The sequence below is a fragment of the Tamandua tetradactyla genome, chromosome 2, assembly GCF_023851605.1.
Source record: "Tamandua tetradactyla isolate mTamTet1 chromosome 2, mTamTet1.pri, whole genome shotgun sequence".
NCBI lineage: Eukaryota > Metazoa > Chordata > Mammalia > Pilosa > Myrmecophagidae > Tamandua > Tamandua tetradactyla.
In genome coordinates this window covers 62,441,919-62,468,958 of record NC_135328.1, presented here as the reverse complement: position 1 = coordinate 62,468,958, position 27,040 = coordinate 62,441,919, and the positions used below count along the sequence as shown (strand labels likewise).

General features: G+C 39.4%; 1 protein-coding gene across 8 annotated transcripts in view; it reads left to right on the top strand.

Moving 5' to 3' along the window:
* Positions 1 to 1,409: 1,409 nt before the first annotated feature.
* Positions 1,410 to 27,040, top strand: part of NFX1 (nuclear transcription factor, X-box binding 1) — a 114,892-nt gene continuing 89,261 nt past the window's right edge. For 5 of the 8 annotated variants that reach the window (XM_077147941.1, XM_077147942.1, XM_077147943.1 and 2 more), the window contains exons 1-5: positions 1,412 to 1,590; positions 5,183 to 6,187; positions 18,057 to 18,215; positions 19,673 to 19,750; positions 25,101 to 25,206. In XM_077147941.1, coding sequence (XP_077004056.1) covers positions 1,566 to 1,590; positions 5,183 to 6,187; positions 18,057 to 18,215; positions 19,673 to 19,750; positions 25,101 to 25,206 — 1,373 coding nt within the window. In that variant the 5' untranslated portion in view covers positions 1,412 to 1,565. Of the gene's footprint in view, positions 1,591 to 2,778; positions 2,829 to 5,182; positions 6,188 to 13,185; positions 13,602 to 18,056; positions 18,216 to 19,672; positions 19,751 to 25,100; positions 25,207 to 27,040 lie in introns of those variants that run through there. The other 3 variants (XM_077147944.1, XM_077147945.1, XM_077147946.1) reach the window with 3 other exon arrangements.

Below are 27,040 nucleotides of genomic sequence, written 5' to 3'. Positions count from 1 at the left end.
TGCTCGCTGTGAAACTGTTAAAAGTGCTTGTTGTAAAACTGTTCTTATCTGCTTTTTTGTAAAACAGCACCTGTGACCCATGCTCAACCCCCACCCCCCTCATCTTACCCTTTAAAAAGCTTTTGCAGACTAAAGTTCGGGGCTCTCTGTTCCTGCGTGTTCAGCGAGCCCCACACATGTGTGGAAAATAAACCCCTTGCGTGTTGCATGAGAGAACGTCTCTTGGAGTCCTCCTTTGCGTGGCAAAATTCTCAAATTCTTACAAAACCATCAACAAATCCAAGATCATAAAGATTTTCCCCTATGTTATCATCTATTAATGTTATGGTTTTAGCTCTCCTATTTATATCAATCCATTTTGAGTTAATTCTTGTATATAGTTAGAAATAGGGGTCCAACTTCATTCTTTTGCATGTGAAAATTCAATTCAGAATTTCAGGGAAATTCAACCCTGTTTGTTGAAGATACAATTTTTTCCCCAGTGAATAGTCTAGGCATCCTTGTCAAAAACCAATTAACTGTAAATCTGTGGGTTTATTTCTGGACTCTCAATTGTATTCCATTGATCCATAGGTCTGTCCTTATACCAGTACCACACTGTTTTGATTACTGAAGCTTTGTAGTAAGTTTTGAATTCGAAAGTGTGAATCCTCCAACTTTCTTTTTTCAAGACTATTTTGTCTATTCTGGGTCTCTGGCAATTCCACATGAATTTTAAGACTGGCTTTTCTATTTCTGCCAAAAATTCGTTGGGATTTGATTATGACTTCATTGAATCTGTAGATTGCTTTGGGAAGTATTGCTATCTTAAATGCGTAAGTCTTTAAATTCATGAGCACAGATGTTTTCAGCGTACAACTCTTGAACCTCTTTGGTTAAATTTATTCCTAAGTATTTTATTATTTTGATGCTATTGTAAATGGAATTGTTTTCCTGATTTCCTTTTAGGATTGAGCATAGACACACAACTGATTTTTGCATGATCTTATGCCCTGTCAACTTTTAATTCATTTATCAGCACTAATAGTTCTTTTGCGGCTTCTTTAGGACCTCTCTCTGTATATAGGATCATCCATCTGAAGCTAGAGGGTTTACTTCTCTTCAATTTGGCCAGATTGCCTTTCTACTTTTTTGTCTTATTTAACCTCAAGTCTGAACTACTCTAGGATGATGATAAATGAATTGATTTTTGAGGACTAACATCAAAAATTGAAGTTGGATGGGGAAGACTGAAGGAGATGAAAGCAGAAGAGAGCACAGAGAATAAACAAACACATCTCAAATTACCATCGTCACAAATCACCCTGCCCCGCCTCCGCCTCCCCCCCCCCCCCCGTTCCTTCCCAGTCGCCACCTTTCTTCTACTCCAGCTCCACGCCGGCGCCTGGCGCGTCTGTCTGACGTCAGCGACGCACCGCCCAGTTGATTCGTGGCCTGCGACCCTCCATATTCAACTACCCGGCGCGGAGTTGCGAATATTCTTGCGGCGCCGGAAGTCCTGAGCACGTGACCGGGTGACAGGACTGGCTTGGCTGCTGGGCTTGCTTTAGGAGCTGCGGCACGGGATGGCGGAGGCTCCTCCTGTCTCAGGTACTGCCCCGACATGCGCGAGACTGGGCCTCACTGAGGGGGCGGAAATTGGGTCAGTAACGAAGTCCGAAGGCTCCGGCCATTAATGTCGCGAGAGCGGTGCGTGTTAGGTTTGGGGATAGTGGCTCGAAAGGGCTAAGCCACGCGCGTCGTGCGTACAGAGAGCTAGATCATCCTCAGCTGAATCGTGAAGCCCTGCAGCGGGGTTCCGGCGAGAGCGGGCTTGTCATGGCGCCCACGAGTCGACGTGGGATTCTCGCCCTCGCAAGGGGCTCATCCTGGCCCTCCTGGGGCAGCGGCCGAACTGGCCCTTGATGGGCTGGCGTGGGTCCAGTTACCTTCCATGCGGAGAGGCGGGCTTTCCAAGCGTAGCGGGTTTGCGCCCAGTGTTTAGGCCATGGTGTATTCGTGCCTCATGGGTAGCAGCGCGAGCAGCCCACCAGTAATTCCGAATCGCATCCTGCCAGGAACTCGTAGTTAGATCTCAGTTTCTTCCTCTGTTAATTGGGTGTAAATAAGGCCATTACTGTGAGGGCTCCCGCCCTATAAGTACGTGTTCCACAAATGTTCGTTCCCTTCCTTCCCCTGAGTTCCCTCGGTGACAGGCTCCTTTGACTGTTAATATAACATTCATTTGCATTTACATCAGGTTGAACCTTAAACCAGTGTTTTCCGAACTATTTGGACAGCGACCAAAAATACGTTTTACATCGCGCGACCTTGGTGCACACGTACATAAATATGAACGTGAATCATGTTTTGGAAGCAGTAGTTTCCCTTACTATCTGCAGTGAACTCTGTTTTCTATTTTATATATTTAAAAAAGTGTTTCAATCCCCTACGTTGATTTCACGACCCACTCTTTCTGGGAATAAGACAAAAAACGGCAGCAGTTTGCAGCATGGGGTGTGGAAACAGTCTTTTGTTTGAATCTTAGTTCTCCTACCTAACAGCTGTTGAGGCACAAGAAGTCTGTATATATATTTGTGTAAAGGGTGGCAGGTAAAATGTATTTGTTACTGTGGGTCTCAAAAAGGTTGGAAAATACACTATTATTACTGTGCTCTAGTCTTGATTTAAGTATTAAGTCATCTGGCAGGTGGAGACCTTTTTAGGCTGGGTTTCATTATTCTCCCCCAATTCTTTCCCAGATCTTCTAATTGGAACTACTGATCTTTCCATTCTTAGGCTCACTTCTGGCCCATTTCTTCACCATTCAGTGCTTGAAGCAGAAATGGGTAAGGACTAGTTGTGAATCATAGTGTTAGCCTTTGTGTTGGCCCTTCAAGTTACCACACCAGCCCATATTGCATGTACTGAGACAAAGTTCCCTAATCCAAAGACCTCCGTACTCTCTTCCCACGGGTTTTAGTTTGCTTTTTGCCTTAGTTCTTGACCCATTCTATTTCAGCAGCACCCCCACCTCTATCCCGCACCCCCACCTCCAACCTAAGGTTTAGTACTGGTCTCGGCCCCTGTTCCTGAACAGCAGCCTTATTCAGGGATATCTTTTTCTGCCCATGGCAGACTCCCCAATGCCAGCCATATCTCTGATTTTCATAATCTACCTGTTGGATTTTCTGTTACTGTGCTCAGCTCACCTGAAGGTCACTTGCTGTGTTATCTTGGACCTAGAGTACCACTTCTATGTATTACAGCCATGCCTTGAGGATGAGCATCATAGTTACTAACTTCCAGCAACTTTAAAATAGTGAAAGAAAAGAGTGTCTCAGATCTTTGTTGTGGTCCAGTTTCCTGATTTGTGTGCCCTTTTTCCCCCTCTTATTTTTTGAGGGTATTTCTGAGGACTTTGCCTACCTCCTCATGTCTAATGGAACAATTACTGTATAATTAGGTGCTGCCCTCTCTGTCACTCAGATCTGGATGCTCTAGTTGCATCACCTCCTTTCTATTCAACCTAAAGCACCCTTTTCCCACCTTTTACCATGGTACACTTGTCGTTCTGACTGACTTCATTTCTTTCCCTCGTTCCAGCCTGGTTTCTTCAAGTACTGGAGAAACACAGTACTCACTTTGTCCAATCTACCCATTCACACCTTTGAATTATCTCTTATGTGTCCAGAACACCTTCTCTGCCATCTTCAGGATTTGTCGAATCCTTTTACCATTTTGTAAGCCTCTCCCTCCCCCTTGGAATTCTGCCTCTGTGAAAGCTTTCAAGAGAAATCCTAGATTGAATGTGAGATTACCCCTATGACCCTTACGATCTCATTCAGTTCTTAAGTGTATGTTTCTATGGTACTTGCTCCCTAACCTCTTCTTGTCAACGTAGTATAGTGTGAGAGCTTGGATTCCATGGCCACACAGCCTGGGTTGGAATCCAGTCTCCAGTCTCTTGAAATATCTCTGAGACCTTGGGCAAGTTACTTAGTCTCTCTGTGCCTCAGTTTTCTCATCAGGGGTTCAAGGATTAAATGAATTAATTTATGTAAAAACTTAAAGTAGTACCTGATATACATTAGGTGCCCAATAATGTTAGGACTTATTATTAAACCTGAAACCTACAGGAGCGTGCACTGCACCCACCTGCTGTAGTCTCTCTTTTGAATAGTCTGTAGTCTTAACAGTAATAATAAAGCTGATTTTACTACTTCATGTTTTTAACTTGCTTTACGCTTCATAACAGTTCTTTGATATAGGAATTGTTACTGTTTCCACTTAACTGAAAATAACAGGGGTTACGTAACTTGCATAAAGTTACAATAAGTGATGAGCAGGGATATAAACCCATGGATTCATAGTTTATTTTGTATGCTACGCATAGTTTTTATTTTGCTAATAACTAGCTTTGTGTCCTTAGGCAAATCATTTTCTCTTTGGGCCTTGGGGACTGAGTTGATTGTACAAGAAGCATCTTGGAAAACAAAAACAATTGGGTTGAAGAAGTATGTGCTTAATTTTTGAGACTCTGGGGTTCTATACCATATCATAGAGATTAGTTTGGAAAACCCAAAATATATTCCTGGTGGGAGGAGAGGTGGAAACTAATATACTCACTGTGCTAAATACTATCTATGAAATTTTATTTAATTTCGTACTATCCTTTGGAAATAAGCATTATTATCCTATATTATGGGTTCAGAAACTAAGGCTAAAAATGGTCGGTTGATTTCCCCAAGCTCCTACCATAAGTTGGATTCCAGACTTTAAATCCATTTTGGCTGACTCCAAAGCATGTGCACTTGATATTACCCAATGCAACCTTAGAAATTTGAAAGGTCATATGGAGCTTTTTGATTGATAGCTCACCCTTGAACTGTTTGCTGACCTTCAATTTTTTTGTAAAAGAAATGCAAGTATAAACAGTGCTGATGGCCCAGATTGGCACTTTTACTCAACATTTCTCAGCAGTCAGCGCCTATTGGTGTGGCTGTAAAAGCCACACAGGATGCTCAGTCCTCCACAAGCACCCTGAACCTATCATCTTCATACTGGAAACACAAAACTCACTAAGAGCCTATTTTATACAAAAGTCCTTAGTAAATCAACTCTTAGATATGGCTTAAAGTCTTTTGTACTTCATGGTGATAAATCAGTTTCTTTACTGGCATGTCTATTTTTTATGTCCTAGGTACTTTCAAATTCAATACAGATGCTGCTGAGTTCATTCCTCAGGAAAGAAAATATTCTGGTTTAAATTGGGGAACTCAAAGGAAACTAGACTCGAATAGAATTGGTAGGAGAAATTACAATTCGCCGCCTCCTTGCCACCTTTCCAGGCAAGTTCCTTATGATGACATCTCTCCTGCCCATCATCACAGTTATCCTTCAGGAAGCAAACTTAAGAGTCAACAGATTTCTTTCCAGTCCTCCACTTCTATTAAATTGCCTAAGAGTCATGGCCTTCAGAGTCACCCTTGGCAGAAATTGAAGAGTGAAAAGCACCATAACAGAGTCAAGAGGACTCAAGGTCTCACTGATCAGACTTCAGATACAGCTGACTTAGAAAGTGTGACTACATCAGAGAGTACAACAAACCCCAGAGAGTGTAGCCCTTCTGAGAGTGAAAAGGAAGTTGTTGGTGCAGATCCCAGGGGAGCAAAACCGAAAAAAGCAACCCAATTTGCTTGCAGCTATGGTAGAGGACCAAAAGTCAAGGGGAAACCTAAAAGTGAATGGAATAATAGAATGACTTCAAAATCTGAGGATGCAGGGCCTGAAAATACAAAACCTGTGAGTGTTATCCAACCTGACTCTTCAGATCCATCTTTAAGGAAAGGAATATTGGATGGGTATGGGGCCAGACGTAATGAGCAAAGAAGATACCCACAGAAAAGACCACCCTGGGAGGTAGAGGGTGCCAGGCCACGGCCGGGCAGGAATCTACCAAAACAGGAGGGCCAACGGCATTCAAATGCAGGACCCAGAAGCAACATGGCTCCCATTCCAAAGAATAATCTCAGTGAAAGACCAACAAAATCTGCTTGTGACAATGGGAACCTGTCAGTCATCAACAAGTCTTCCAGGAGGGTTGATCCAGAGAAATGCTCTGTGAGGAGGCAGGATCCTCAGATAGCATCTCCTTTCTCACAAGGCAAACAGAACCATGTGCTAAAGAATGTGGAAACACACACAGGTAAACCTACCTAGATAGGTGGAAAACATTTTGTTTTTTAATTTTAAATTTTGAATAGATAATAATTTCACACCATTTAGATAGAGATCAGAAAATATAAAAAGATACACAGTGAGAAGGCTCTGTCTTTGTTCACCTATCTGCCCAGGTCCCATTACTGTCCATTCCTCTCCCCAGTAGGTAACCACATACATGTTTTTTGTGTGTATATGTATCATAAGCAGATTCAATAAGGAATTTTTATAAGCTTTCTTAAAATGCAGGCATGAGACATGTAGACGTCTTATTACAAGATTTTTCTGTGTTGCGAAAGCACAAGTAGGGAATGATAACACCTCCATTGCCACTGCTAGTTCTAGCCTGTGTTGTCTGTGTCTGCTCAGTTGCAGTCAAGACTTTAGGCAAGTTAATTGGAGTCTCACCATCTCCAGTTTCCCTTTTTGAGTTTGTCACTTAAACCAGCAGTCAGAGAGTGATCTTTCTAATACACATATTGAACTTGTCATTTCCCTATTTAATTCTGTTCACTTGGTTCTTATCACCTACAGACTCTGACTTCTCCCTTTCTAAACAATTCCATCTGCTGCCTCAGTCACTCACAGTTTTATTCACAGGAGTTCATGTTGTTTTGTTTCCATGTTTTCCATGAATTCCATGCATTCCATGTTTTGTTTTTCCATGCTGTTGCACATGTGACTCCCTCTGTTTAGAATGTCAGCCACTCAGCTGACTGGTGAATTCTAAAAAGCTAGTTTAGTCTCATGTTCAGTAATCCTTTTCTGACCTCTACAGATCTCTTCCTGCCCTAATGGTACATCTTCTGTACTTACATGCTTTTGTTACAGCACTTATCACTGGAAACCACAATTTGTTTACTTGTCAGTGACTTCCACTAGTCTGTAAGCTTCTTGAAAACAGAGACAATATCTTCATTTTGTGTCCCTTGTGCCTGACACAGCTCTTGGAACATAGTAGGTATCAAAGGTATCAGTGCTGATTGTTAGAAAGTTCTTCCTTACATTGAGTTGAAAACTTCTTTCCTATAAGTAATTTTTGCCCCTTGATTCAAGTAATATCTTTTGGAGCAGCACAGCAACCGTTCTTACTCCTCCTGGTTCCCCTTCCCTGAATTGCAAACCATCCTTAAGACATCTCTCATTTTGCCCTGGATGTATCTTTTCATCTCACCTAAATGGCTTATTTCTGCAAGCTCTACTTCGTGGACTTCCACCAACCTGGTTTCTTCAGTTTAACGTGAGGTATAGTCAAACACAAGAGGTCACCATCTGTCCAGGGTCTGTTCTTGCAGTTCTCCTGATTGCTTGCTTCACTAGATAGTTCCTCTTCTTGGGACTTCAGCTTGTGATGAACCAAAGTGATGTTTTACTAGATTGTTTTTTAAGCCTTAAAGCTAACTAATCCCATATTAGTTTTCTCTTGCTGCATTTCTGTTTCTATTCACTACAAATGTAACAGTTTAAGGTAATGCAAATTTATAATCTTACAGTTTCTATTGTTGAGGAGTCCAAGTACAGGTTAGCTGGGATCTCTGTTCAGGGGCTTACAAGGCTGAAAATCAAGGTTTTGTTAAGGGACATGAGCTCATTGAGGCTCAGGTTCCTCTTTCAAGCTTCCTTGTTGGCAGAATTCTTTTTCTTACAGGTGTATGACTGAGGTCCCTGTTTTCTTGCTGGGAGTCACTCTCAGTTTCTAGAGGCCACCTGCAGTTCTCTTGTGATACAGGCCTCTCCACAACATTGTAGTTTTCTTCTTTAGGCCCTACAGGAAGATGTCTGCTCTAGCTTCATTTCTGTCTGACTTCTTCTGTCTCTGACCTCTATACTCAATTTTAAAAGATAATTTGATTAGGTTAGGAGACCCCATATTCAAGGGAAGGGGATTGTACCAGGCATGCACACCGTGGGGAAGTGGGTAGGGATCTTGAAGGGCATCTTAGAATTTTGCCTAATACAAGTCTCTGAGTGCCTCACATCCCTACACTTTATTTTTTAGAACATTTCATTCATATTTATTGAGTAAATAGTATGTGCCAAGGACTGCTCTAGGTACCGAACTTACATCTAGTAGGGAAGACAGGCAGAAAGCATTTAAACAAATAACATATATGATATTTCAAGTAGTGGTAAGGTCTAGAAAGAAATATAAAGTAGGTTAAGAGGACAGAATAACAGGTGCTATTTAGAAGATTGGTGTCTTCCTTTGGTGAAGAGACATTTGAGCAGAAATCAGAATGAAGTGCAGAAGTGTACCAGCTAGCTTTCTGGAGAAGAGCGGTCAGGACAGAGGGAGGAACAAGTTGGGGGGATGGGGGAGGGGCGCGCTGTGAGTACCGAAGAGGAGGTAGGAGAGGAGGTCAGAGAAATAGTAGGGACTGGATTATGTGAGGCCCTTAGATTTAGTTCTGAGTAAAAAGATGAGAAGTTGCTGGAAGGTTTTGGGAAGAAGAATGGCATGATCTTACTGTCTGCAGTGATTACTCAGACTGCTGTGTGAAGGATAGACTAGGAAATAAAGGGTGGAAGCAAGGGGATAAATTAGAAAGCTAATAAAATAATTCAGTTAGGAGATGATGGAGACTTGAAATGAGGTAATAGTGGTAGAATAGCCAAAAACTAATTAGACTTTGGATGTATTTTGAGGATAGGACTGACAGGATTTGCAAATATATTGGATGTTGGATATGAGAGAAAGAAAGGAGTCAAGATTTGGGGCCGAGCAATTTAGAAGAATGAAATTGTGAAATTTACAGAAGTAACAAAGTCTGGGAGAGTAAATGGTGCTGTTGTTTGTTTTAAAATTTTTTTATTTTGAAATAATTTTAGATTTACAGAAAAGTTGCAAATTTTATACAGAGAATTTCCATATCATGTTGTATTTAATCATTTAATATTTATTCCCCTTCAACCTGTGACAGTTTCTTACTCTAATCTATCTTTGTTGGAAAAGGTATTTTTGCTTTTGCTTTTATTTTGTTTTTCATTTATTCTTTGTTCAGGGAAGAAGGATTTGGTTAAAATTGTTATGTTTGAATTGCCTATTAGACTTTCAAATGGATATGTTATATAGGGAGTTGGATGTAAAATAAGTAGGAAGTTGGACTAGAGATTTAAATATGGGAATTGTCAGTACAGAACTGGTATTTAATAGATTAGAGGAGGTCACCTAACATGAATGTAGTTAGAGAAGAAAAATTTTCAAATTGAGCCTTGTAATACCCCATTGTGTCAAGGTCAGGAAGAGGAAGTTCCAGCAAAAGAGATGGAGAATGAATATGAACCACGTTCTTTTTTTTTTTTTTACATGGGCAGGCACCGGGAATCGAACCCGGGTCCTTGGGCATGGCAGGCAAGCACTCTTACCTGCTGAGCCAGTCTGGCCCGCCCTGAACCACGTTCTAAATGCCAAGCGTTTTTAAGGAAGAGGGAAGGATTATTTGTACCAAATGCTACTCATAGTTCCACGAAGATAATGGCTGTATATTGACTATTGGATTTGGCAATGTAGAGGTCATTGGTCTTGATAAGAACAGTTTGGTGGAGTGGTTGACAGTTTTATTGGAAAGTGATAAAAGCTTTATTGTAATGGAAAGGGAGCCTCACACCAAATATAAGTCCTCATGATTATTTGAGAGTGGTCTATGCCTTCTTACAGTTTACTAAGAGAACCTAGCACTGCTCTTGTTCTCCCAGACTGTGTGGAAACCTCATTCATTAGTAACAAAATCCCCTGTATCTTATGTTTCTGCATGCTCCTGCTCTTAATTGATCTGTGGTCTTTTCTCAGTTCACCACTTTCCTTACAGCCCTCATTTTCCCTTATTCCTACTTAGTTTCTTAGTTTTGTTTTTCTCACTGTAAATTCTAAGTCATTTTTCTTCTACCTTAGTACCAAAATCCTTGCTCCTTTAAAGCTCGTACCTTTTGCTTTCATCACCTTCTACGTTTCCTTATCTTTGTCATCTCCCGGTCTTCAAGTTTCCCCACCCCCAGTGGGTCCCCAAGTGTAGTGGATGACCATGGCCATCAGCAACACCTGGGAACTTTTAAAAATTCAAATTCTTGGGCTCCACCCAGACCTACTAAATAGAAACTTTGGGAGTGGGGCCTATCAATCTTTTAACCAGCCTCCAAGTGATTCTGATGTACACTCATGTTTGAGAACTACTGATCTACCACAAATCCTGCACTTTTTCTCGGTGGTTAGGGCATATGTTCCCTGATCTTCTCAACTACAGTGACCTTCATCTTCATTCTGCCTCCACACTTAGTACCAGGGCAATAACCCTGAGGATGCCTCACCTCTGAAATCACTAAGTCTTATGTCACACTTTCTGACCATAGTCTCCTATACTGTCAGTCCCTTGCACCTACTACCAGTTTTGTCTGCCTCCTGCCTTTCTCATTCCCTCTTTAATTGACCTTATGGTAGATCTTTTTTTTTAAATTTTTTTATTGAGAAATCTTTACATGCATAGTATACATATTGTGTCCATAGTATACAATCAGTGGCTTATGATATCATCACATAGTTTTTATATTCATCACCGTGATTACTTTTAGAACATTTGCATCACTTATAGTAGATCATTTGATGTATTATCTGCCTGCCAAGCTATTTGGCAGAATCCCATCCCAGGTCAGTACTGCAATCCACTGCAGCATTTGGGTATCAGAATTCCAGGAAATCATGTTAATACAAATTTGGTGCTGCTGCTGCAGATTCATTCCCTTTCTTAGTGAGCCCTAGATCACCCTATTTAAAACTGTGATATTACCCCCACCTTCAGCATTCCCTATCCTTCTTTTCTGATTTACTTTTCCTCATAGCAGTTACAACTATTTCATGATGCTATATACTTTCATTATTTATTTCCCCCATTAGATAATAAATTTTGTGAGAGCAGAGGATATTAGTCTGTTTTGTTCACTGTGTATCTCTAGTGTTAAAAGAGTGCCTGGCACATAGTAGGTTCTCAGTAAAATATTTTTTAATAGTGGTCTCCAACCTCAGTTGACTTTCATTACTGCCCATTTTTCCTTACATGGTTTTTGTCAGCTATTCCTCGGTTGCATCTAATATTATTTCAAATGTTTTCTACTTTTATTTAGATCTTCCTAACATTCGTCTTTCTCAGTCTCAGTTGGTCTTCTTGCATTCTGTTTCACTGAGAAAAATAAAACCACCACACTAAATCTTTGCCTCTGATATTCAAACTCAGAGACATCTGTGCACATCCCTCCCTTGCTTTCATTGAGATCTCCTTTATTTCCTTCTAGCAACCTTTCCACATCTATTCTTCCAACCTCTCAGCCTAAAGTTCTTTCCAAAAGAAAGATTTCCTCTGATAGTTGGCCTCCCAGAAGTGTTTCCTCTCCTTCCATTCTAGTCTAATCGACAGTCATCGGTTGTTTCTTCTTGCCTATTTTGATTTACTCCTCTGTCCTATCCATTCTGACCTCCTCCATCACTGCTACTACCTTCAGAGAGCTACTGAGTCCTATTTGCCCTATATAGTAGACTGATATATTTCAATCCTTATCATCATAAATTTCTCTTTGAATTTGATGCAGAGGGGATCTTTTTTAAACACGACACGCTTCTGGTCCTCCTTAACTATTCCTGTTCTGTGTCCTTCAAGTTTCTCTTCCTCTCCGTCTTCCCTAAATGTTGATGTTTCCTGGGGTTTCATCTTCAGCCCTCTCTCCCTCTCACCTGATAAGGTCTCACTGGAGGGTTTCAACCTGTTACATGCTTTCACCACTGACCCTATGCTGTGCTGACTTCTAAACCTTTATCTCCAGCCCCTGAGCTCTGCCACAGGTTTTAAACTTATGTAAGTCTACATGGTTTCTGACATACACTTTAGACGTAGCAAGACTGTCCTGAACACGTTGACCATGCATATATTTGCTTTTTTTTTTTCTTTCATTTATAGTTTTATTGTAGTAAAAGAGTACAAATAAGAAGAAAAGAATAGACACATAGGGCAAGGTCTGGGAGCATTTCAAACACATGCTTCTGTATCCTGTCCATGTGGAGTTAGAATGCATCATCCTCCTGGCACATCAATTTATCTCTTCACTTATGGAACTGATACTGGATAGCCCTTGGAGTTCTTGGTTAAATCAAGTCCTCAACCAAGAGCTGATCTGTAAGGGTTTTTGACTCAGTCACAGGAAAAAATTCGAGGACTAGTCAGTGTACACAGCCAAATAGTTTAATAAGCTCATAGCTGGAGAGCCTTGGGAATTCTCAGAGAAGTCAAGTCTTTAACTAGGGTCAGGCGCTGTGATAGTTCTTAACTTAGCCGCAGGAAAGAACTTGAAATCTAGTCAGTGTGAACTGCCAAAGAATCTAAAGACTAGCCTGTGTACAGCTCAGAACTTTAATGCATAGCGAAAGTCTCCAGAGGAGAATCTTATATTAGCTTTTTTCCCCCAAAGATTTCTACCTCTTTATTTAATTTTTTAATATCCTTTTAATATGAAAGATATTTAAAAATTTATATATATATATATTTTTTTTTTATATAATATATAACATATGTACAAAGCAGAGGAAGAAAAAAGCCATAATTTTCAAAGCACGCTTCAACAAGTAGTTACAGAACAGATCCCAGAGTTTGTCATGGACTACCATTTTGTTATGTCACATTTTTCCTTCTAGCTGTTCCGAAACACTGCAGGCTACAAGGAATATTAATGTAGTGTTTCAGTAGCCATACTTGTTTGTTAAATCCCATTTTCTCTGTTATACCTCCTCCTCCTTCTGTTACTGTTCTCCCAATCTATAGGGACCTTTGGGCAATGCCTGTTCTGACTTTTTCATGTGGAGAAGGGTTGTCCACACTAAAAGATAGGGGGATGTAATTGATAATACAGGAGAGGCTTGTCCCTCTGACTTTCAGGATTTATATGACCTAGGAAGCCTCTTGGAATTATATGTTCCAGGAAGGCAAATGTAGTGCATGAAACCTTTATAGAGTCTCAGTTCAAGCCCTAGGTGGTCTTAAGAGTCAACAAGAGTGATGTTGATTGGGGTTTAGCAGACATGACAATTAGCACTTCTAACTGAAGCTTAAATAAGAGCAGCCTCCAGAATAGCCTCTTGACTCCATTTGATCTCTCTTGGCCACTAGTGCCTTATTATATAACATTTCATTTTCCCCTTTTGATCAGGAAAGCATTGTTGATCTCACAGTGCCGGGGCCAGACTTATCCCCTGGAGTCACATCTCATGTTGTCAGGGAGATTTTCACCCCTGAATGGCTTGTACAATGTAGAGGGGAGGGCAGTGATTTTCTTTGCAGAATTGGGCTTAGAGAGAGAGAGGCCACATCTGAGCAACAAAGACTGTATTTGTTTTTCGAAATAGCTACCTTACTTTTCATAAGGTAACTTAATAAAGTTACTTTTGTGGGTAACTTACCTTTAATCCTATCACCCAAATATGACAGTTTTAATCTTTTGTCCTATCTTCTTATATAATTTTTCAATGCTCATTTTTACATAGGTGTAACCCTATAATCTTTTTATGTTCCAATAATGCCTTTTTGGGCCTTCTTTCCTCCCTTGTTAGATTCTGTCCAGGATCATATATTGCCTTAAATTGTCATTGTCTTTTTAGTTTCTTTCTTTGATTTTTCTTTTCTAATTGTGGGAACATATATACAACACAAACTTTCCTGTCTCAAGTTCTCTGAAGCATGCTATTCAGTAAGATTGATCACATTCACTGTGTTGTGGTACCCTCACCACCTTCCGTTGCTAAACTTTCCCATCTCCCCAAACAGAAATCCTACATCTATTTCCCGTTAACTTCCTATTCCCCCTACCTCCTACCCCCTTCCGTTAGCAACCTGTACTCTAATTTCTGCCTCTTTGAGCAGGCATATTCTCCAGTATTTTCTTTATAGTTCCTATGGGGCTTAAATTTAACATCCTAAATCTGTAACAGTCTCATGTGCTTTGATACGTACTAAACTTTAGTAGTGCATGTATATATATAAACTATGTTCCTGTATCCTTCCATCCCCCATGTTTATATAGTTCTTGTCACAAATTATGTGTTTATACATTATGTTTCCTAAGCCACCACTGATTTATTATTGCAGTTTATGCATTTGCCTTTTAGATCCTGTAGGAAGTAATAAGTGGAATTACAAACCAAAAATAAAGTAATATTGGCATTTATTTACCCAGATCATTACCTTTACTGGAGGGAGAGTTTTATTTCTTTATGTGACTTTGATCTGTTGTTTATTGTACATTCCTTTCAATCTGCAGAGCTCTCTTTAGCTGGTCTAGTAGCAGTGAACTCCCTCAGCTTTTGTTTATTTGGAGTGTCTTAATCTCTCCCTTTTTTTTTGGCATGGGCAGGCACCAGGAATGGAACCTGGCTCTCCAGCATGGCAAGTGAAAACTCTGCCTGCTGAGCCACCGTGGCCCACCCTCTCCCTCATTTTTGAAAGACAGTTTTGCCAGATACGTTATTTTTGGTTGGCAATTTTTTGCTTTCAGCACTTTAAGTATGTTCTCCCACTGTCTTCTTGCTTACATGGTTTCTGAAGAGAAATCTGTACTTAATCTTATTGATGTTCCCTTGTACATGACACATTACTTCTCTTTTGGGGCTTTTAGAGTTATGTCTTTATCTTTGGCATTATAATATGCCATAGTGTGGGTCTTTTTTGCATTATCCTGTTTGGAGTTCATTGAGTGTCTTGGATGTGTATATTCATGTCTTATGTTAAATTTGAGGAATTTTTGGCCATCATTTCTTTGAATATTCTCTCTGCCTCTTTCTTATCCTTCTAGGTCACCCACAATGCACATATTTGTATCAACTACAAGTTCAGCAGGCTCTGTTCACTTTTTTTCATTTTTTCTGCTACTTAGACTAGATGGTTTCAATTGTTTTATCTTTAAGTTCTCCGATTTTTTTTCTTCTGCCATCTCCAAACTGCTATTGAATTTCTCTTGGAAATTTTAAATTTCTATTACTGTAATCTTCAGCTCTGTTTGGTTCCCTTTCATAATTTCTGCCTCTCTACTTATACTCTCTTTGTGTTCATCTGTCATTTTCCTGATTTTCTTTAGTCTTTGTCCATGTATTCCTTTAGCTCTGTATATATTTAGGACCATTTTTTAAAACTCTTTGTCTGGTGTATCTCAGGTCTGGTCCTCTTCTTTGATGATTTCTAATGCTTTAATAGTCTCCTTTGCCTGGGCCATCAATTCCTATTTCTTTGCATGTTTTGTAATCTTTTGTTGAAACCTGGACATTCTCGTATTTTAGTGTGTTATCATTGAAATTTAGACTCTCAGACATCTGTTTCTTAAGCTTGTATCCAATTCATATTATGACAACTTGCATCAAATTGCAGGAGCTAACTAAAAAAACGAAAACAGAAATAAAAGAAAACACTTTTCCCAATCTTTGCAGGTTGACCTGTACAAGTTTTCTCCTTCAGGGTATTCATGCAAAGAGTTTAGAGAATAGCTCCATGTCAAAATATAGGGCACTGTATGGTCCTTTCTGCTCATGTGTTTTATCATGGGCATGTGGCCCTAGGAATTCCTCTATTTACACAGTATCACATATCCCTTCTTCTCTGGGAAATGGTTTCCTCATAGTCCAGGGTACTGTACTGTATGTATTATAGCCATCAATCCCTTACCCCAGATAGCATGACTTGACTGCTCTCCCACAGCATTCTGTAGGAGAGCTCTGTGAGCTGCCTTCTACATGCAGGATAAGTTCTGAGATTGAAAGTCCCTCAGCTACCACTAGATGGATTGGACCACATGTACATGCTCCCTGTATGTACACAAGGGTTATTCTACTCCCTCTGGAACAGGGACCAGGGATCCATATTGGGAGAGGGGCCTGGTTCTGTACCCAACCAGTAAGGGGTTGGGGAGGGGCCAGCCAGGGCACCAGGAGATTTACTCTTAAGTAGCCTTTTTCTTGATTTGGCATTTACCCTGTTGCTACAGTCCTTTAACTCTAGAACTTTGAGAAAAATGTCTGTGGTTTCTTGCTGGTTGTTCATAGTTTCCAGAGGGAGCAGAGCCCTGAAGCATCCTACTCCACTATCCTGACCAGGGCCAATGAAGTCATATAATTATCTTTTGGGGAGCTTATCCTTTTTTGGGCTTATTATAATTTTTAATTAATTTAATTAAATAATTATTTAATTATAATCTAAAATTTGGGAACATATCATTTAGGGGGACATATTATAATTTATTACTTTCCCATTCATTAAGAAATCTTTATAAATTTTATTTTAAATAAAAATGCAGTGCGCCTTAAAATAAATATGAATTAATATTTGAATAAGGTCCAATTTATTTTATTTTACTTTTTTGCATGATACATTATTTTATTTTACACTTTATAAAGAAACAAATGCCCAAACACAATATCCCTTCCACTACCAGTTAAGGAGGAGCTCACAGTTCTGAATGCAGATCTGGCCATTTCTAAAATAGTTCATATTGTTTCTCTACCCTGAAGTAAACTCTCCCCTCAAATACTTAAATCCCAACTATAAAAATGGAGCTGCAAAAGATGTATAAAGACAAACGAGATGTTCCTGCTTTCCTTATAGTACAAACACTATGGGAATAACAGGAAGGAAGAAGCTGCCCATTTAAGGACTGGAATGTCTGTTACCTGCAACAGTGTAACGGTCCCCACCCTAAAATATTCCGTTTCTGGGGCCATAAGCACATCAGAAATAGTGAGACAAACATGTGCCAGGTAATTATATTTCTTGTGTCCTGAAGGCACATGTTTCCTGCACTCTTTCTATTAACTATAGACAAATTATAGGAGAGCCCAAATTATAGGACAACCCTAAGTTTAGATTCTGCCCAATGTGAGGTATCAATGCATAAGAAAAAATTAGTTGTATCCAAGTAACAGGCAATAAAAAGTTTTAAACCAGCATGGTTAAGTGTTAAGATTTTTAAGAAATCAAAATATTTATTCACATAATTCTAATCTAAAGTCAAAACTATTAAATCTTCCATGGTTAATGATTTAAATGCAAGTGATGCTGGCTTTCACATTTGCTTTCTTTACTTCATTCAGAATAAAGGCAGATCAGTTGTTCTTGAGCAAGGCAATGCAGCTTTGCTAAAGGGAAACGCTGTTCCTAGCGTGTTTTATTTCCAGTTCAGTATTCAGGAATAAATCTGTGAGGATTCTCATGATGCTGTACACTGGTCTTTGTCATTAGATAACGAGCTCCTAAAGCCAGGGACTGTGTCTCCTCTGTAATAACCCTAGAATGGAGCTTGTGGAAAGTACCAAGCATATGTTTGTTGAGTGAGTGGTGACAGACTTCCTGAGCAACTGCTAGAACCATCTCACTACCATGGGTTGCTGGAACCTATCCAGGCTTAGGCTTCTTACTGCTGCCCACTATAGGCTCAGAGGCCCTTCCCTAGCCTGAATCCTTGAATTGATAGATTCACAGCTTCCTGGATTCAGAGAAGGCAAGGCAAGCACCCACAGTGCAGTGCCCCATAGATGGTCAAGCTGTGTTACAAGGGACATTTGCCTACTCTGGTAGGTTCCTGGGCATTGTCTTGGGAATGTTTCCTCAGCTGTGGAAATCTGCACCTGAATGTCTGTTTCCTAAGACCTCTTCTCAGCATATTGCTGCCAGTTCCTGACCTCAGATTCTTAACATCCACCTTACTTAGAATCAAAATTCTAATAGAATTAGAATTGTTAAAACTTCTGTGTTTGAACTCTTCTCTCAAAGACCTTGCTGATCCTCAGTTGACTAAAGTGATGAAGGATATCTGTATCTGAGGTTTTTTTTTTTTAACAGGTTCTCTAATTGAACAGCTAACAACAGAAAAATATGAGTGTATGGTGTGCTGTGAACTGGTTTGTGTCACGGCTCCAGTGTGGAGTTGTCAGAGCTGTTATCACGTGTTTCATTTGAACTGCATAAAGAAATGGGCAAGGTCTCCGGCATCTCAAGCAGGTAATCTTTTCTGTCTTCTTATTTTTACATTTGACATTTAGATTTTAAATTTAGCTTTAAAAATACTACTTAATTCCTCTTGAATATTTTACCTGCAAGAAGAGTATATTACCTTGATCATATGTTTCAAGTAGCCAATATTAAGCTATAAATCATCTAGATTATAGCAGTGTTAAAATATATTTAGGGTACAGTAAAATCAATTGTAGTTCATGCAAGTTATGAAGAAAATTGCTTTAGAAAATTTATAGAAAGACCCAGAAAAAAACATTAGGGTTTAATTTACACTTATTATATAAATCTTTATAGTATTTTGTGGGCTTTTACCAAAGTATGCTAGTGTTATTAATATGCTTTCTGAACTGTGGTTCTCTAATTCAAGAAATCTGGGATTTCCTGCATATGCTCAAATAATTCTATCTTTTCAAGCCAAGGTTCAGATAATGTTTACTTGATTTTAGAAATAATAGATATAATAGAATAATATCCACTTGATTCATTGTATCTAAAAGATTCAGATAATGTTTACCTTCACGTTAGAAATAATAGATATGTTCTGGTTTGCTAGCTGCCAGAATGCAATATACCAGAAACGGAATGGCTTTTAAAAGGGAGAATTTAATGAGTTGGAAGTTTACAGTTCTAAGGCTAAGAAAATGTCCCAATTACAAGTCTATAGAAATGTCCAGTCACAGGCATCTGGGGAAAGATACCTTGGTTCAAGAAGTCTGATGAAGTTCAGGGTTTCTCTCTCAAGTGAGAAGGCATGTGGCGAACACAGTCAGGGCTTCTCTCTCAGCTGGAAGGGCACATGGCAAACATGGCGTCGTCATCTGCTAGTTTTCTCTCCTGGCTTCTGGTTTCATGAAGCTCCCCGGGAGGCGTTTTCCTTCTTCATCTCCAAAGGTTGCTGGCTCATGGACTCTCTGCATCTCATGACTACATCGTTCTGCTCTCTCTGAATCTCTCATTCTCCAAAATATTTCCTCTTTTATAGGACTCCAATAAACCAATCAAGACCCACCCAAATGGGGAGAGACATGTTGTCCCTTGATCCAGTTTAACAACCACTCTTGACTAAATCACATCATCCAGGGAGATGATCTGATTACAGTTTCAAACATACAGTATTGAGTAGAGATTATTCTACCTTTATGAAATGATATTTTGATTAAAACGTGGCTTTTCTTAGGGGGCATACTCCCTTTTAAACCAGCACAAGATATAATAGAATAATATCCACTAGATTCACTATATCTAAAAGTCTTCATACATATAAGCCTAAATGCAATGTGTAAGTAAAGCATTCTGTATTGTGAGCTTTTGTTTCTTAAAGGTGTGCTTTTGAAATTACTACCACTGCATTAATTTTATAGCTCCTATAAATTAAAATTTTTTATTAGTACATGTGCTTTTGAAAGAAAATTTAATTAGTTTACTTCGATTTTTCTTAACAGACGGCCAGAGTGGTTGGAGGTGCCCTGCCTGTCAGAATGTTTCTGCACATGTTCCTAATACCTATACATGTTTCTGTGGTGAGTTTGTTTGCATACATTGGAATCTCTTTCACTTCTTTTGTGGAACCTCAGTTCCCAGTCCTGGAGTGGTAGTCTGGTGGGCACTTTTTAGAAATTACTAATAAGATTTCATAGCTACAAGACGACATACTCTTGTGGTCCATTGCACAGATAGATTCACTGGCCTTTGTTCTCTTGGGAGGCTGTTTTGGAGATGGACCGTCTCATCATGCCCACCAGGCTCATGCTGCTTCTGAGCTGTGGTGCTCAGCTCCTTGGTCTTAGCTTTTAGACCAGAGCTGATGAGATGGCAGAACAGGCATGTCAAGGAGCTCCCTTTCATCCTCAGCTATAGCAGCTTTGATATTCTGGATATGAACAGCATAAGCAATGAATATTTCAAACCAAGAAACTAGTCACTGGTCTTTATAATAGAGAGATTCTCTTCAAAGTAGTATCACAGGCATAAATGAAATCAGAAAGAAAAACAGACGATAAAAACTGAGATGATATAATCTAGGAATGCCTAGAGTGTATAATAATAGTGACTAAATGTACAAGTTTTAAAAATGTTTTTGCATGAGGAAGAACAAAGGAATGTCATTACTGCAGGGTGCTGAAAATAGATGGTAGTTAATATTTTAAAATTTCAACTTATGTGTGAGACTAAAGCAAAAAATGTTTATTTGGTACAAAATTTATATTTTGACTAGTGCATTTCCTAATACAACTTATGTAGATAGCTTGATTGAAGACCATAAGTACTTGGAACCTTGGGTAGGACATGAGATTTTGTTGGTTTGTCTGGAGTGATGCCCCAATGAATCCCAAAGTGATTTGATCAGTGAGTGGAAAAGTACTTACAAAGTCCCCTTTGGGGAATGGCGAGAATGGGGAAAAATTCAACTTCCCCAAGTTGAATTCTTGATATTCTCACAAGCAGTGTGAACAACCAAAGCTATAGGCTGAGCCCCCAGTCTTGGGGTTTGTTCATATGAAACTTAACCCCACAAAGAATAGGTCAAGCCTACTTCAAATTAGGCCCAAGAGTCACCCCCAAGAGAGCCTCTTTTGTTGCTCAGATGTGGCCTCTCTGTCCAGCCAACACAACAACCAAACTCACCACCCTCCCCCTGTCTACGTGGGACATGACTCCCAGGGGTGCGGACCTTCCTGGCAACATGGGACAGAAATCCTAGAATGAGCTGAGACTCAGCATCAAGGGATTGAGAAAACCTTCTCGACCAAAAAGGGGAAGAGTGAAATGAGACAAAGTGGCAATGGCTGAGAGATTCCAGAGTCGAGAGGTTGTCCTGGAGGTTATTCTTATGCATTAAGTAGATATCATCTTGTTATTCAAGATGTAATGGAGAGGCTGGAGGAAACTGCCTGAAAATGTAGAGCTGTGTTCCAGTAGCCATATTTCTTGATGATGATTGAGTAATGATATAGCTCTCACAGTGTGACTCTGTGATTGTGAAAACCTTGTTTCTGATGCTTTTTTATCTACCTTGTCAACAAACGAGTAGAACATATGGAATAAAAATAAATAATAGGGGGAACAAATGTTGAAATAAATTTAGTTTGAAATGCTAGTGATCGATGAAAGGGAGAGGTAAGGGGTGTGGTATGTATAATTTTTTTCTGTTTTCATTTTATTTCTTTTTCTGAATAGATGCAAATGTTCCAAGAAATGATTATGATGATGAATATGCAACTATGTGATGATATTGTGAATTACTGATTATATATGTAGAATGGAATGATCAAAATAGGAATGTTTGCATTTTCTTTGTGTTTTTTGCTATTTAAAAAAAGTAGTATCACAGACTATCCTTATGCCCACCCTCTTTAGAGAATATTTCTTCATGGTTTTGTGTAATTCAACTCCTCTGTGTGTTAAGAAAAAACTTTCTGTGATCCAGATTCTCATTCCTGCTACTAGTCTATTTACTCTATCTTTTATTTTCCTATCTTTTAACAGTTAATCTTCTCCATCTAGTTGTTGAGTTCCAGATTTTGCTTCTTAACCATTTGCTTCCCTATTTGAACCGTTGCATTTTTGCTTCTGTTCTCGTCTCACTGAAACTGTATTCAGAAGTCATCACTGACCCCTTCCTGATCAAATCCAAGTTTATAGGTTCTTAACTTTTTGGATAGCACAATATCCCCTGACAGTGTGGACCATTACTTTCTTGAAATGACTAGCTCTTCCTTTCTTTTTCCACATGACCTTACCTTTCTGTTGGATTTGTTTCTGTTTCTCCTTGACATCCTTTAATTAGGAGCTTTCACCAAGAATTGGGCATTGACCATCGACTCTTTATCTTCTAGACTCATTTCCTTGGTGAACCCACCTACTATGTAAAATACTCTTCCCCTTCTTTTCTTTAAAACCTTATCCACCATATAAGTGAAGATCTGACCCCAAACATCCTCTGCTAGGATGCTTCCCTTTATTATCTCCTCTCCCACTTTGGCCACTCTTATTTGGAATCTACTGGTCTTATATGTTTTATTGCCAAAATATTAACCTTAATAGATACTAATTTAATAATAGTTGAAGAAATGAAAACTCCTGAAGGTACTACTAGAAAGGCAGCTTGAAACTGGGAGCAGGAGTTCAGTAGAAAATTGGGCAGATAGGACCAATACCAAAGCTAATTACCTTATGTTTAAAGGATTCCTAAATATAAAGCACCAGAATGAAATTTAAAATCATGTTAAAGCCTTCTGACAAATTAAATAAGAGGGTAGAGGAATGTGAGGTAAAAGTCAGCATGACTTGAGCAGAAGTAAAATGATAGGAGAATACAAATAATGAACTTTTTTTACTTGCTGACTTTGCCCCCACTCTGCTTTTCCAGGAGACCATTAATTTAATATACTTTTGTTGAGAACTTATTAATATTACTGTCAGGCACCGTGAAGAAATCAGTATGACTATTAACTTCCCAGAGTTTATAGTCTAGGAGTTAAAGTACAATTAACCTAATGTTCTTCTAGAAATACAAAGTGCTATGGGAGATCGTTGGGCTGATTATGACTTCTGACTAGATGATTAAAGGGAGGCCTTCATGAAGAAGTTAGAATTGAATTGGGCTTGAAAACTAGGTAGAATCTTAATGGGAGGAAAGATTTGATGAAAATAATAGGATAAGCAGAATTGCAAGAAGGTTTAGAATATGTTGAGAGAAGAGAGAGTCATCCAGTGATAGGACCCAGAGTCCATGAAGTTGAAGGAGCAGGAGATAACTGGAAAGGTAGAGTTGCCGCCCTTAGAATTTGGAGCTTCATTTAGCAGGCTGTTAGAAGCCACTGAGAGCATTGATGTGATTCTTTATTGTGATTGATCTGGCAACAGTGAGTAGAGTATTTTGGTGCAGTTTTGGGAATTAGAATAATCCAGATGAAGAATAATAAAGGTTTATTATGGGTGTTAGGGTGAGATGGAAAGGAAGGAGTAAAAGATTTCAAGAGTAAACAGGAATTAACAGCAATGAAAAAGGGAGGAACCCAAATGTGATTTCAAAGTTTCTTGCTTTTAGAAATGGTGATAGATAAAGGCATATCAAGAGGACCAGATATGGCTGAGACAGTGAATTCAGTTTAGAATACTGAGTTGGAGGAGTGAGCAGGACATCCAATGAGAGATAGTAATACTTGGAGATATTGAATAATTCCAATTATATAAAATATCTAGAATAAGCATATCCATTGAAACAGAAAGTAGATTATGGATTGCCAGCTGCCAGGGATAAGGGGAAATGGGAAATTAGTACTTACTGAGTAGAGAATTTCTGTTCGCGGGGGATGAAAAAGTTTTGGTATTGGATGATGGTCGTGGTAGCACAACATTCTGAATGTAAGTAATACCACTGAATTTTACACTTAAAAATGGTTAAAATAGAAATTTTTATTTTATATTTGTATATTACCACAATAAAATGAAAGAAAGAGGGAGGAAGAGAGGAAGAAATAGAATGAGAGAAAAAGAGAAAGAGAGAAAAGGTGAAGGGAGGAAGGAAGAAAAACTTGGAGTGAGATCAGGATTGAAGGATGGTATTGCAGTTGAGAGTTGTACATGAGATCCCAGTGGATGAGAGAGTAAAGAGTGAGAAAAGGAGGAGAAAATGGTCTAATGCAAAACCTTGGCAAGGCTGGGGAAAAAGTCAAAGGCTAGATCGTTTAGGTCAGGGAAAAGAGTTGGAGTCATTAAAAGGGGAGGGGAGGGGCAGGGATCAAGTCAGTGTATTAGGGCAAGAAAGCAGAGAGGCAGGGAAGCTTTTGTAATAGCCTGGAGATGAGGTTTTGGCCAGTAAAGAGGCAAGAGTAGGATTAGGAGCGAGGTGAGAAAGGTACGATGTAGGAAAAACTGACAAGATTTGGTAGTGAAGTGAAATGTAGAAAGAAAGGGTTGAATCAGGGATAACTTTTGTGTTTGTGTGACTCTGACAGTGATGGGGTTGCTGACAGAAATAAGGACCACTGGTAAGGGAGGGGTTTTGAGCAGGAGGACACTAACTTTGTAGATGTAGTCATCAGTGTCACATGACTGAAACCCCAAGCATAGATGTGTAGCAGATGGTTAGACATATGGAACTGAAACAGAGGACTGACTCACAGCTAGGCAAAAATTGTGACTTTGGGAGTCATTGGCCTTTAGATGTATTGAACCTCATAGTGAGAATAAGATTCTTGAAAGATACAGGGTAGAGAGAAAAGCAGAGGCCAAGGCCTAGGGGCGGGCTGACGTCTAGTGTGTAAATTGCCCAAGTGAGTATGAATTCCTCAAGGGCAAGGAGTCCTATGCCTCAGTTTTATTCTTCCCTGCCATTGTGCTAAGCCCGTGAGAGATGCTATTAAAGCTGTGCAAAGTGAAATTGATTATAAAATATTACTCATTTTGTATTCGACAGTAGAGAAATCCTTACTATACATGAAATTTATGTTTTTCCCATCACCCACTGCCTCTGCTTCTTTTCCCATTGCTCTCTTCCTGATTCCTCTTTCTGATCCTTAAAGCAGATATTTTCATAACAATCCAAGGGCCCAGTAAGAAGTATTATCTTGTAGGTTTTTAACCGCAGATTAAATGTGTCCATTAGCAGCATTTTTCTGAGTAAAAATGACTTTTTAAAAATCTTTTTCCCAGGAAATCCAGATTTTAAGATTTGTCATACTCGTGAAACTTTTGATGAGTAGCATTACGTTCATCTTTTTATTTTAGAGTGTGGAATAATGTGTTTATTGAACTAATGATAATCACACTGAAGTTTCATGCTGTCTAGCTATGCTGTACTGTTTTGTTAACTGCAAGGATGTGATTAAAGTTTTACCATTGACTCTCTAATCTGATATGTTTTAGGCAAGGTAAAGAATCCTGAGTGGAGCAGAAATGAAATTCCACATAGTTGTGGTGAGGTTTGTAGAAAGAAACAACCTGGCCAGGACTGCCCACATTCCTGTAACCTGTAAGTTGAAATGCTAGACCCTTGGGGATTCCCAGTGGATATGCTTTGCTGGTGGCCCAAAGTACATGTATATGATTAGCTTGTAACAGAATGGAATGAAGAGCAATTTCGTACCACTTACTGAACACTTACCCTAGGCCAGGCACTCTGCATAAGTTAACTCACTGAGTCTTTACAACAGCACAGTGAGGTATAGATAATTATCATTTCCACTTTTCACTGAGGCCTGGGAAGGCCAAGCATCTTGTCCAAGGTCACAGTCAGCACTGTGGAGCTGAGATTTCCAAAACCAGTGCTTCTCTCTGTATTATTACCCTGTTGGCTTCTGGAAAGAACTAAGACTCAGATATTTTCTCTCCTACTGATATCCAGGTCCAAGAGAGTACAACAGACAGGCTTCTGTCTGGGGAAAGGCAATCATGTAGGGTCCTGATGGGCAGTTTTTAGGATGTGAATCCCTTCTCCACAATAAGTAGCAAGCTTTAGGATGTATCCCATCAGTTTACAAATAAGAGATAGGCACAGTATTAGAGATACAGTTAATCAGTTATAAATAACAAATCTCTACAGGCTCTGAGCTCTTAACAAAGATTTAATTTCTGGGTTCTAACCACTTAATAATTATGTGACCTTAGACAAGTTACTTAATGTCTCTAAGCCTCAATTTCTACATCTGTAAAATAATGATATAAGAGTAATAATACTTAGCTCATAGGATTTTATGAATATTAAATATAGTAATATACCTAAGAGGCTTGGCACTTGGTAAGTGGTTAAAAAAAATGGTAAAATGGTAACTTGATTTTATTATGTAAGTGTAAGGATAAAAAAGACATACTGTCATCTTGGTGCTTCTTCTGTATGGACCAGGGGTAAGTGTTGGACCAGAGGCCTTGGGTCAAGCTATGGTGGTGATAGTGCTGGGGAATTGTCAGTGGGATAGAGGATGCCAGGCTAAACTACATGGCTTGTGATCTGCTGGGCAGCCAGCCCTACTCCTACCCTTGACTATTTGCATAGGTCCTTCCTCAGAACCTCAAGATGAGTTTATGTAAACTATGCCTTCCTTCGGTGGCATTTTAAGTAAATTCAGCAAATTAACCCTCTGCACAGGCTATCTTTCTTAAACCTTCAGCAGAAATGGGCCCTTGTCATGACTACCTGAGAATATCAAAAGTCTCAGGGAAATAGTTTGTGTGGTCGACACCATTTCTGAAAAGAAAAATCCTAAAACCTGCTCCTTTGTGTCTCTGGAAATCCTGCATTTTACTTGGGATGATCCTTTTACTCCTCTCAGGACCCTAGAAATTGCCAAACCCCATTCCTTAATAGCATCTTCCTGATCTACAGCATGTGTGAAGCCTTGTTTCTCTCATTTATTCTTTTCAGGACTCAGAAGCCACAGTTGGCCCCTCTATATATATTTTGAATTGTTCCCATAGGTTTATAAAATTCTCTAAAACAGTGGTTCTCAACCCTGGCTATATATTAGAATCACTTAAGGGGCATTTTAAAACATGAGTTCCTGGCCTCTACCTCAGAGCAATTGGATCAGAATCTGTGGAGGAGTAGTCTGAACTGCTATAGTTTTAAAAGCTCTTCAGGTGATTCTAACTGTAACCAGTGGTGAGAACCACTGCTATAAAGGTTAAGGAAATCTGGGATTGAGTCAGGGCCTTGGAGTAATTTAAAACAACTTGGAATCACCCCCCCCCCCCCCCCCCCCACAGCAGTTTATCAATCTAAAGTTATATAAATGTTTAACCATAAAAATTGTTTCACCTGATAGGGTTGAGGCACAGCATACAGAATATTACTGTTTGAATAATGATAT